Genomic DNA, 13,632 nt, shown 5'->3' on the forward strand with positions numbered 1-13,632 from the left:
TTCCCTTCCCCCTGAGGTGCCTGTAATTTTTTCATCAGATGCCCCTGCAGTGTTCTCTCCAAAGGACTCAGGTCTCCTGTGTGGGCTTTGCCCTTGTGTCGCTACACTGTAGCCCACGGACTGTTCCATTTAACTTACATGTACAGGACTAATTGCCTCGGTTCTCCATGGCAGTGTACATAGTATCATTTTGTTATGGATATTTTGCATAGTTGATCGCTCCATATCAGAGTCTATTTTTTATAAAAAAATTCGTCCCAAATTATTTCTGTCTTTGCATTCTTAAGGGGGGTTTGGGTGGTGTCACTGTGCATTGTTGCTCTGCATTAGTGTGTACATAGTTTGGGGGGGGGGGGTCGCATATGTGTGTGCCGTAAGCTTCCCTCCTCCCCCCTCCTGTGTGTCGTAGGTGCAGTACTCACCGTTGTCGTCTGCGCCGGAGTTCGTACTCGTGGTAGATGAGAAGGTAGACGAGAGCAGGTAGGATGTTTAATTCGGGTTCCATGCTGTCCTCCTTCCTCGTGGAGTGTGTTTTGGTGCGCGTTTTCCCGTTCGTAGTCTGTTTCCGCCGTGTTTTTATCGGCGGGGCTCCCGCCCCGGAAAAGGTGGCGGATTGGTGAGTTGTGATAGTGTGGGCGGTACATTGTCTGCCGCCTGCCTGTTGGCGGTGACCGCCACGCTGTTTGTCTGCACCGCCGCGGCGGTCGGAGTGTTAATGTGGCGGGCTGTGTTGGCGGTTCCCGCCAGGGTCAGAATTCCATTTTTTCGACCGCCGGCCTGTTGGCGGGTTGGCCGCCGCTTTATCGCCGACCGCCAGGGTTAGAATCACCCCCTAAGTCCTTTTTTTTAGTTAAATATGAACTCTGCCCCTCTTCACGTGGTATGGGACTCTTATAAGGCTTTTATTAGGAGGATTCTGATTAGTATCTCTGCGTGGAAGAATAGGGATTACAATGAGGAAATAAAGTATCTCGAACATAACATAGCCCGTTTAGAACAGGAATTGTTAGAATCACAGAGGGTGGGAAGGAATGAGGAGTCTATTTTAGTTGACTTGATATCTAAATGAGCCTCCTTAGCAGCTGTAATTAAAGCTAGAGTGAAGGGAAGGTGGGAGGCAAGTAGACTAGCACATTTGGAGTATGGTGAAGGCGCAGGGAAACTGCTGGCCTAGAAGGTAAAGTCAGATTCGGTAAGAAATGAGATAAGAGAAATAAAATGTACTGCCTCTGGGGAAGTACTGAGAAAGACTGTAGAGATTCAAAGAACATTTGTAAGTTTCTTTGAGTCGGTCTATACTGAAGTTTTACCAACTATACCAGCGGACATATACCAGGGGTTAGAAGGTTTACAAATGAAGAAACTGGGTGACACTGATAAAATATCCCTGGAGGAGGAAATTCAAGTAGGAGAGATTGCTCAGGTCATCTGTAAAGGTAAAAAGGGGAAGTCAGCAGGACCGTATGGCCTACCACTTGAATTTTATGCAAACATACAAGAAGTAGTGACTCTGATTCTATTAAGTTTTTTTATTAGTATACTCAAAGGTGAGAGCTCCTTGCCAAAATCTTGGGATGAAGCAGTAATTGCCCTTATTCTGAAACCAGGGAAGGATCCTTTATTATGCGAATCTTCAAGGCCAATTTCCTTGTTAAATAATGACTATGAATTTTTTTGCTAATATTCTGGCTAACAGGCTGAGTTCGGTGATTGGGGGATTGATTCATGATGATCAGAAAGGCTTTTTAAGGGGTAGATATATGTATGAGTTATCCCATGATCTGATTCGAGCAATGGATTTAGCGATGGTGCATAATTTACCGTTGGCAGTGATAGCGTTGGATGCCACTAAAGCCTTTGATAGTTTGAACTGGGACTTTCTAACTTCTATTTTAAAATATTTTAATTTTGGGGAGAATTTTTGTGGGGCTGTGAAGAACATTTATAGAACCCCTTCAGCTAGATTAGTGCTAAAAGTTGATTTGACTGTACCATTTCGTATTACAAGGCAAACTAGACAGAGTTGCCCCTGAGAGAGCGTAGCTTATATAATCTATATTAACATGAAATGTTTATGAATTAATGTGTGATAATGCCGCATAGAAACTGTAATAGTAAAATTTGGCTTAAACGTGCACTTGAAATGTGACCACGGGGAGTGGGCACCAATGTATACGTAGACTAATAATGATGACTAAAATGTTTATAAATTGATATATTGAATAAGTGTTATACTAACTATTAATCATTGTGTTATTGAATCTGTGCTGGAATCCTTGTAGGCCTTAAGTTAGCATGAGCCGAAGCTTAGCTGTTTGGCTCTCATATTAAATGTATTTTTCCTATCTTGCAGTGTGCTGACTCGCAAAAGGACATGACCTCTTGTTTTCTTCAAACTAGAAGCTGAATGCAACCTTAGTAGATCCGTTCTCAAGAATTCTTCATTGCTTGTAGAGTGATATTAGACAAAATGCAACAGTGTAGATTAATGTAATATACAAGGTCATTCAAACCGGTGAAGACAATGGAGCTACTGACCAAAAGATGTGCAAAGAATTACAGAAAGATGAAATCATACTGGACGTGCTACCTCTGAAGACGCAAATCATGCAGACCAATGAAGTGTCTGTAAAATAATATGGGGTGAAAGATTATTGACTTAATGCATTTTCCATTGGATAAAGATAGTGGGGTATAACCAACGACCAATGACAGTTTAGGGGAATGTGTAACGAAAAAGGGATGAAAACCCATGACACGGGGAGACATTTAGGTGGGTTAGGGAATGCTATTGATTTTATCCAGAAACTTTGTCACTCTGTTTGGTGACTTATTGGTTTGCTTAAAACCATCCTTGTCCTTAGATTTGCCCATTTTACACTTTACCTCCTTATGAGGGAAGCGCCCATTTTGCCCCGGAGCTGAGTTCTGACTGATGGCGATTTGACTGATGTCCTGAAGACGAAGACTGAACCTGTGCGCTGACCTAAACTTTGGAGGGTAATTATGACAATGCATTTGAGATTGGTCTGTTTGCTTTTCCTTTCTAGGTACCAACTGCTTACTTTTGACAGAGACCCTAGTTAGATGTTTTCCAAATTGGTGTTCTAAAATTGTTTTGCATGAAGCCCAACATGCTAATTCTAATCAGTGGTTAGGACAGGTGTTCACTAAACTGACGCAAACAGACAAACGACCGAATCTATGCTTGTTGAACTGACGCGTTATTGACACTTTGCTAAATTGATCTATGTTTACGCTGTGTTATGGTTTGATGTTTGTGATTCTCGCCTTAATGAAATCTTATCAAAGTTGCCATATCGTGACTATGCTATTATGTTTCTTGGTTTTGAGTTTAACACATCTGCTTTTAGAATTGTAAACAATAGGGAATAAAACTCATAAAAATTCTACTAAACCGGTGTGGTTATTCATGACTGCAAGGTCATGGTAGTGCTTTGAACTGATTAATGACTTTGACTAAAGTGAAATGTATTGTTATGAGAAATATTGATGACATTATTGACGTATTGATTGACATATTGATTAGCTATCTCGTCCTAAGGTGTCTCTCAACTGGGTCAAAAGATTCATTGGCCTAAAACGAGTCCTGATGTGTAATAAATTATCAGAAAGGGAAGCGTTAACACCCCATTCCCCCATTATTATTTAATTTGTACATTCAACCATTGGCTCTCATGATTAAGAGGGACCATCTGATTAAACCCTTTGCTTATATGGGCTGGGAGAAGAAAATTTCTTTATATGCAGATGATATTATGATTTATACAGAAAATTTGCCCCTTGCATTGGAAAGGCTTGAATTGTTAACGTCAGAATTTGGCCAAATTTCGGGTTACGCAGTAAATATGGCTAAAACAGAAATTATGACTTGGAATATGAGTGAAAATCATAGGTTAATAAGTAACACGTTGAAATATTTGGGGGTTAAGGTTTATAGTAATCTGGAGGATATTCCAGCAGAGAATTTAAAACATACAACACAAGAGATAAACAAATTATTGTTGAGTTGGTCGCACCTACCGTTAACATTATATGGTAGAGTGAATTTGATAAAAATGTTCATTCTCCCTAAGCTTACTTTTTTTTCAATATGATTCCATTATCCTTTAAAAAGATAGGGATAACACACCTCCAGGCAAAGATAGACAGTTTTATTTGGGCTTCTAAGGGGATTAAGATAGCTAGGAAGAAGCTTAGAAGAAAATACGATAAAGGAGGGATTGCATTGCCTGAAATTCAGTTATATGCTTGGGATTTTCAATTAAAGAATGTTAGGGGTTTATGGTCAGGGAACTGGTTGAGTTTACTAGAGAGAACCATGTAAAAGTGTGAGGGGGAAGATGGACAAAAATGTATGTATAAATTTGGTCATCCTAAATTCTTCAAAAAAATCAGATTGAAAGTGTTACAAGCTGCTGACAGGCTATGGGCATAGATAAGGAGAATTGCAGGCCTATCCTATTATAATGTTTATGCCCCCATTTGTGACTCCCCGGGCACACCAGATTGTCTTAAGGACTCTCTTTCTCGACCTCTAAAGGAAGCCGGTATAGTGGAATGGGGTCAGATATTTTACGAAGGTAAATTGAAATCTTGGGAGGAATTTCTGTTAATAACACAGGGCTCTTTAACTAGATTTAAGTATCTCCAACTACAAAGCTGGACACATTCCTTGCAAGAAGTGGGAACTTATACAAATGAATTAGAGGAGTTACTGATTGATGGTCCTTCCAGTAGGAAAGAGATTGCTGTTTTATTATGGTTTATTCTTAGATATTCTGGAGCAAGACCAGGATTTTCCTGGCTCTCTATTATGGTCAACTTCGTGGCAGCTGCTGTATAAAGTAGTGAAACCTGCTTCATTGAGGAAGAACCATCTTTTTGTTCTACATAGGGTGTATTATATCCCTAGGAAGATAGCTAAATTCAGCTCTGAAGGGAACCCGGCTTGTAGGAAATGCGGTCTTGTGGAGGCTGACGATCTTCATATGTTTTTTTTTTGTCCCCAGATCTCGAGTTTTTGGGTGGAGGTTTTCGAAATTAGAAAGAACATTTTTTTCATGTACAGGTAGACTGCTCTCCAGAATTAGTTTGATTTGGTTGGTCCCCCAAGATAGGTTATTTGGTTGGTTATAAGAGGAATTTACTGTTCTATCTTATTTTGTTGGGCAGAAGGGAGATCTGTAGACAATGGTTATTTCCAACACCTCCATCTCGGCTTGAATGGTTGTCAACTGTAACAAAATATGTAAGCTAGATCTTAGCCGCCCCAGTGCTAAAGGAGTTGTGAATTTATGGAAGCCCTGGTTGAATTGGGTGGACCAAGGTGTCTGTGTTATAACAAGAAGTATATAGGCAAGAGGCTGTCCGATTAAGACATATGAGATGGAGACATTTTAGTAAAAGGGGTCTACAGATAGACATGTCTCCTACTTTCTTTGGCTTCCTACTATGAATACTCGGTACTCTCTAGGTTAAATACTGGAATGAGGGCCTTGTTTTTCAGAATGGAAGTTTATAAAAATATGAGGACACAAAAAAAGATTTAAAAAAAAACTATGTATTTCTGAAATGGGCACAAGATATGGAGTTTAGGAGCAGTGCTTATTTGTACATCTCTGAATTTGTAGGTACCTGTAAAAGCATATAATTTAGAGGGTATTTTTCAAATTATCTTCTTTCTTACATACTGACTGACATCGGACAGGCACAAATGCAGCAAAATCCAATTGATAATAATTAATATTCTACTACTCTATGCTCCCACATGTCTTATGATAAAAATGGTACCTCACTTGAGCGGGTAGGCCCGAGCCTGTAACAGGAAAGGACCTGAAATGCAACATTGATACATCACATTTTTCCACTCAAAACTGACCTGTTTTTGGCAAAGTGGGTAGCTGTGGATTTTGGGCCTTAGTTCAGCCGGCACCTAGGGAAACCTAGCAACTATTTACATTTTTGAAAACAAGACTACTAATGGAATCCGGATGGGGTGACTTGCATGGCTCTCACCAGGATGGTTTACCCAGAATCACTTGCAAGCCTCAAACTTTGACTAAAAACATATTTGTTTCAAATTTCTTTGATGGAAAGTTCTGGAATCTGCGAAGTGCCACTAACTTCCTTCCACCCAGCATTCCCCTAAGTCTTTTAATAAAATGGTACCTCACATGTGTGGTTAGGCCTAGTGGCCACTACAGGAAACGATCCAAAACGCAACATGGATACATCAAATTTTTTCACTCAAAACTGACCTTTTTTTTTGCAAAGTGGGTAGATGCAAATTGCAAACCTCAAATCTTGACAAAAATCATGCTTTGCTCACATTTCTCTGATGAGAAGTTATGGAATCTGTGTGGAGCCACAAACTTCCTTCCACCCAACGTTCCCCTAAGTCTTCCAATAAAAATGGTACCTCACTTATGTGGGTAGGCCTAGTGCCCCCAACAGGAAAGACTCCAAAATACAATGTGAAGACTTCAACATTTCCTTTAACCAAAATGATCCGGCAATGCAGGTAATGGTGTTTTTTTGGCTGGGTATCGACGGCCACCCAGGGAAACCTACCAAACCCAGACATTTCTGAATACTAGATACCCAGGAGAGTCCAGGGGAATGTCTCATGTGGATCCCACAAAGGTTTCTTACCCACAATGTCCTGCAAACCTCAAACCTTGCCTTAAAATGCAAATTTTCCTTGCATTTCCGTGACATAAGCTTTCTGATTCAGCAGGAATCCACAAAATTCCTACCACCCAGTGTTATTCTACTTGTCCCAATAAAAACACTACCTCACTTGTGTTGTTGGGCCAAGTGCACGCAATGGACAAGCATGAAACCATGGACAATGGGAGTCTTGTGGAGTGACTCTCATTGGCCCTGGTTTGAATTGTGCCTGGCTGGGGGCACTAGGCAAAGGTTTTCCCTGTTCCCCAGTCTAAAATAAATGAAAGGAAATCTCTCTGAAGCTTGAACCAGAGGGATTCCCTGCCTCAGATGTGAGGATGGCCTGACGCATCCTCAGTACACAAGGGCTGGTGCGGATTGCAGCCTCTGCACCTAAGGGGTAACTGTCTGACTTTAGACAAACATGTGCTTCCTAACCGAGGCTAGATGCTAAATTACTATGGGTGTCCCATTTTTAATAGTAGTACTAGTAGTAACAGCAATGTTGATAAACATAAATTTTAAACCAGAAATACAGAGAACTAACTTCACACCTACTCCTATGTGAACTACACACATAATAGATAAGGAAATATGGAAGGCATCATTTGCGGATTACATGACAGAAGATTACACACAAAAAAAAATCTAGGTCTAAGAATGCAAACAGGCTTTAGATGTGATGTGAAGAATTGTTATATCTGTGCACAATTACCTTTATCAGCTGCAGAGGAGGTGACATGCCACCACCTACCTCTTTTTTCTATGCCATTACATGTAGTTTGTTGCTTAGCTTAGTATACAGGCAACAACATTTTGAATATTACAGAAGAGCCTGAATCTACATCCACAGATTAAAGACATTAACACAGCTTGGCATTATTTTAGACCATCCATCCCTCCATACTGTTAAGCATATGACAACAAGTTGACCTGTCCAATGAGACCATTAGAAACAACATTTATCATGGCATTAGATGAATGAAGAGCATATATTTCCTAAAAAGAGAGGGGAAGACATTGTGAAAAATGTTTGGAAGAAGGAGGAAGATGAATACAGAAAGAAAACGGTCATAATATAACATTAGACAGAAGACAACATGGATATATATATGTTTGCAGAAGGAGAAATCAATTTAGAAAGAGACATACAGGAACATTTGAAATAATAGGAGGTTGATGGCAAATTTTATATGGTGAAGAGACAGTCTTTCTGGGAGTTTATTTTGTTTGTGGACATGATGCTTATTTTCAATTACCAGCTGATTGGGAAGATATTTGCTATTTGGCCTTGCTGTTTTGTAAGCTGTATTATGTAAATGTTACAGATGCTTTGACAATGACACCATCACACACTTAGGTGGTCATTTTGACCCTGGCGGTCTTCTGACTGCCAGGGCGATGGTGGTGGTTTCACCGCCAACAGGCTGGCGGTGAAGACTGCCACATTATGAGTGTGGTGGGTTTGCCACAGCCAACCTGCCACATCTCCAATCATACCACCATGGCGGTTGGAACTGCTGGGCCGGAGATGATCATCTTGGACCCGGTGGTCCACAGAAGACCACTGGCGGTATTAGAAGCCGCCTTTCCACCAGGGTTTCTACGGTGGTAGCACCGCCACAAAAACCATGGCGGAAAGGCTACCGGTGACAGGGAATTTCTCCCCATCACCGGTAGACGACTCCCCCACCCTGCCAGCAAGCACTAAACCCCCCCAAAACACTGCACCCCCCACCCCACCCCTCCAGACACAGCCCCCCCCAGCCCCCCAGACACAGAGCCCCTCCCCGCATATATGCACACAGACACTCAAATGCACCACGCATACACTCATTCACCTACACTTACATACATGCATTCACTCACACGCATCCATACTCGCATTCACCTCAGCACTCATACACGCATTCAACCATGCATACTCACACCCATCCAAACATGCACACTCACACACAGACAAACACATTCACCACAACACTCATACTCGCATTCACCACAACACTCACACTTGCATACACACGCATATACACTTACATGCATACACTCACTCACTTCTACATTCAGACATGCATACAACCATGCATTCACACATTCATGCACACACGCAGACACCATACACTCACACACAAATACACACATAAGACCCCCACCCTCCCACCCCCCTCCCCTGTCGGAGGATCAAATTACCTGGTCCGGGGAGGAGGTCGTCCGGCAGGGAACGGGAAGGGGCACTTCCAAAGCCGCAGCGCCCCGCCAGTAGGACACCGCCTGGCGGTATTATTGCTCATAATACAGCGGGCGGTGTCCTACTGGCAGGGCAGGCTGGTAGTGTAACTGCCAAATCGCCTCCGCCCACCAGCATGAATGCTGCTGGATCTCCACCCAAAGTGTGGCAGAAATCCAGCAGTACCTGTGATATGGTGGGCGGAAGACTGCCTGCACTGGCAGATTTCTGGCACGCGTGGCTTTGGCGGTCTTCCTGGAAGACCGCCTAAGTCATAATGACCACCTAAGTATAAGTTATGGAACACAATTAGTTGGAGACATTTGTGGAGCAATAATCCCACCTTTGGGAGGTATACCTTGAATATTTCGCTCACAGAGAAAGTTGGAGTCAGCAAGATGTTGAAAGCTCAGAATTGCTGTACTTGCATTCCCTATGAGAGTAAGAACATTTTAGAACATCTCTGAGCTAAAACTTGAGCTAGAATCATTAGGAACCCCTAATTTTTTAGAAAGTTTAGGTACAGGAGTTTCTGCTATAGGCAGCTGGTTAACAACAGGAGGAGTAGGGATTTTTACAGCAATACGAGTACCTATGCTAATTTTTGGTATTTGTTTCCTAACCTTATTAGGGTTTCACAAAATTATCCCATATTATCTTGAAAAGAAAATTAGCAGAGATAGAAACAAACAGATAAGCGAGGAATTAAAATTAAATGATCACAATAATCAAGAATATAAGAGGATAAAGGAATCTAAGGCCCATATTTATGCTTTTTGACGCTAAACTGCGCTAACGCAGTTTTGCGTAAAAAAAATTCGCGCCGGCTAACGCCATTCTGAAGCGTCGTGCGGGCACCGTATTTATTGAATGACGTTAGCCGGCGTTAGCCGCCGGCGCCGTCTGGTGTGCGTTAAAAAAAACGACATACACCAGGCAGCGCCGGCGTAGGGGAAAATGGAGCTTGGGCGTCAAGAAATGGGGCAAGTCAGGTTGAGGCAATTTTTGCACCTCAACCCGATTTGCGTCATTTTTTTTTCACTCCCAACCCCCATAGAAATGACTCCTGTCTTAGCAAAGACAGGAGTCATGCCCCCTTGCCCAATGGCCATGCCCAGGGGACTTCTGTTCCCTGGGCATGGTCATTGGGCATAGTGGCATGTAGGGGGGCACAAATCAGGCCCCCCTATGCCATAAAAAAAAATAAAAAAAATACTTACCTGAACTTACCTTAATGTCCCTGGGATGGGTCCCTCCAGCCTTGGGTGTCCTCCTGGGGTGGGCAAGGGTGACGGGGGGGTCCCTGGGGGCATGGGAGGGCACCTCTGGGCTCCTTCAGAGCCCACAGGTCCCTTAACGCCTGCCTTTTGCAGGCGCTAAAAAACGGCGCAAAAGCGGGCGTACGTCATTTTTTTTGACCTGCCCACTCCCGGGCGTGATTTTTGCCCGGGAGTATAAATCTGACGCACATGCCTCGGAGTCGATTTTTTAGACGTGAACGCCTACCTTGCATCTCATTAACGCAAAGTAGGTGTCCACGCTAAAAAATGACGCTAACTCCATGTACTTTGGCGCTAGATGCGTCTAACGCCAAAGTATAAATATGGAGTTAGTTTTGCGTCGAAATTGTGTCAAAAAAAACGACGCAATTCCGGCGCAAACGGAGTATAAATATGCCCCTAAGAGTTTAAAGAGAAAAAAGGAAACACTTAATTGAGGATGAAAGAACTTTGAAAGATTTAATTGTGAAGAAATTGTGATGGTTTGATAACCATCAGAGGGAGGAGGTTGTTGACGTGTCTTGCAATGTCAAGAAATAATGCAATAATGTGCAGAATTAATGTGTAGGCTTTAATGAAAAATGAATGCATTTAAATTTAAATGCAAAAATGTGAGTAGGCAACCATATTTATGTGTACTAGGCCTGAATATTTGAAGTTACATTGTCTGACAAACTGACATGACTAAAGAATGCTAAACTAGCACAAAACATTTCCATGGACATGTTTTTCATAATGAATAATAGTTGCATAAATGTTTTCTTTTGATTCTACAAATATGTTTACTTACACAAAGATCATGGTTAATAATAAATAGAGATTTGTTCTTTAGTGAGATAATGAAGAAATTCACACACAAAGATGCAGGATTTCTAAAGGGAATGCATTATGAGAAAATGTATGAGAAAGAACATTGCATTTGATAAGAGATTGTTTCATTCAACCCTGCTGCTTAAATTCATTGTATTCCTTGTGAGAAGACGCAGAGTTATCCTGTTTCTATGAGAGCATTGAAAGATGATTAGCTGGCTGAAGAAAGAAGAAACATCGAACTGCAACATTGCAAATATGTGTTGTTGATAATAGTGCATATGCTTAGAGTAGCTTAGCACATTTCTTCCCACAGCCACTTCACTTATTCCACATTGCTCTCAGATTCTTTTGAATTTCTTGATCTTCTCTCTAAAGGTTTTTTGCTTTAATTGATTTAGCTAACCTTTAATGCTGAAACTTTAGGCTTACAATCTCTATGGGATTGGAACTCTTTATAGGGTTCTAACTGACAACTTTTCATTCTCATTCCTAGAATAGATATTCTTATATTTTTTTTACTTTCTTAATGCATTTATTATGATTCATTTCTTGCTTCTTTTGATTACTGACAAAACTAATGACTGATATCAATGGATTTATATGATGATTCTAATAAAGATCAAATACTTAAGGATTTGAATAATAAAAGCATTCAACTCATACCAAACTCTCATTATAGACTGAAAATAGACCAGAGATTTCGATGACAATTTAATGTGATGTACAGCTCCCAATTAATCACAGTCAACATCAAAGATCCACTGACTTGTGGCATCTTTTCACGTAAGCTGATAACTTAACTGAGATCCCTGCTCCTGCATCTGATAACGGGCAGTAGCACACACTAACTGATGATTACATTTTCCCTGTCACTTTATAAATGGCTGAAAGTTGACTCCAAGATGAAAAATTAATCTTTAGGTTTTACATCATGTTTTCTTACACAGGCATCTGCACATACATTTTGTAAATGTGGGCCCTAGGATGCAACTTGAGTGAAAAAAATGTACTTACGTAGACTTTTTATTACAGATTGCTCTCTTGCTGCGCTTACTGAATTAAGAAATCGAGAATAGTTTACATCTGTAAGACAACAAGAAAAGATTCTTACATTAAAATGACAGTGTGAAATAAAGTTTCTTTATTTTGCAGAAGATGCACTTAAAATAAACAATGGAAAGATCCACAATTCCTAGAAGAGGTGGGTCATACCATAGGACAAAAGAACAGTCTTGTGTGCTTTTCTCCTAGGTATTAATCACTATGAGATTATGGTGGTGGTTAGTCTTAGAGTGATTAGGGCGTGATTCACAAAGGTAAGCTTACACTTTTCTGTTAGAATATAATTGTTTGTTGTTCACAAAGGCATTTTGCTAATAGTATTTTTATGGCTGTGGAATCTCCACACAAAAAGAGATAGGACCGTACCATCTTTTTACAAAAGTAAACCCACTTTTGTGAAGTTTACAATTGTTTGCTATTTACAAGGGTATTTTACTAGTAATATCCTTAGGACTGCAGAATCTCTGCCCATAAATAGATAAGACTGCCCTATCTTTTTATGTGCTGAGACTCTGCAGTCTTAAAGATACTACTAGTAAAATACCTTTCTGAATAGCAAACAATTGTAAACTTCAACAGAAATGTAATTTAACCTTTGTGAATCAGGTCCCTTAATCTGAGGCTCCTCTGTGTTATTTTAACACAAATGCTGAGGAATTTCAAGATACTGCTGGCAACTTCCTTCTTTATTACCTCAATTTCAAATTATGTTTAACTTCAAATGGTATTTCTCTATTTGATCCTCTGCAAGGCCTGATTTCCCCTCAGTTATCCCACCATTGAAAAATAAATGTTTTTAGTAAAATATTGCCGCCACAACATCTTGTGCGGGCATTTTCCATATTTCTAACTCACATCTATTAAGCCTGTGGTGATCAGTTTACACTGTTAGTGAGGAGGTCCTCATTTGTGGCCAGACAGTTCCACAAGCAGGAGCTTGGTTTACCGTTAGACATCTCATGAAACAAAAAATCTTAGCGGGCACCAAGATTACCTCCCTGACCCACAAGTGCATTGATTGCTGTTGGGCTATTTTATCATATACAAAGGAGTTTAATGTGGTATAATGGCCACATATGACAATACTGTAATTAATATATATTAATTCCCTTAGGTGCTGAGCCAGGCACACTTTAAGTGTGGACATTTACTCCCACAGATCCCATACAGTTCTATCTAAAGTTATCAAGCTTTGCAGCTGAAAGTACTCATAGAATACCCTTATTTGGGAAGCTAAACCTATCCTTCAGTTCAGAGAAAGATTTAGGCCCATATTTATACTTTTTAGCGCCACATTTACGCCACTTTTTGACGCAAAAACGGTGCAAACTTCCAAATTACAATTGTATTTGGAAGTTTGTGCCACTTTTGCGTCAAAAAATGACGCAAATGTGGCGCTAAAAAGGTATAAATAGGGGCCTTAATATCTTGGAAAGATGTGCTGGATCATTTAGGAAACAATCTGCTTCTGGCCAATAGAGCTAGGATTGTCAGTTTTGCAATGCTGGAATAGGTGAATGACACAAATACTGAATTAACCCTGTGGTGTTCGGGCCA

At 40.7% G+C, this 13,632-nt stretch overlaps 1 protein-coding gene across 1 annotated transcript in view; it reads right to left on the reverse strand.

Annotated features, from left to right (window-relative positions):
- The window catches only part of LOC138304344 (kynurenine/alpha-aminoadipate aminotransferase, mitochondrial-like), a 439,058-nt gene that overhangs the window by 342,401 nt on the left and 83,025 nt on the right, over positions 1–13,632 (reverse strand). Inside the window, exon 2 of the mRNA XM_069244319.1 lies at positions 12,028–12,096. Coding sequence (XP_069100420.1) covers positions 12,028–12,096 — 69 coding nt within the window. The remainder of the gene's footprint in view (positions 1–12,027; positions 12,097–13,632) is intronic.

This window comes from Pleurodeles waltl, chromosome 1_2 (assembly GCF_031143425.1).
Source record: "Pleurodeles waltl isolate 20211129_DDA chromosome 1_2, aPleWal1.hap1.20221129, whole genome shotgun sequence".
Classification (NCBI taxonomy): domain Eukaryota; kingdom Metazoa; phylum Chordata; class Amphibia; order Caudata; family Salamandridae; genus Pleurodeles; species Pleurodeles waltl.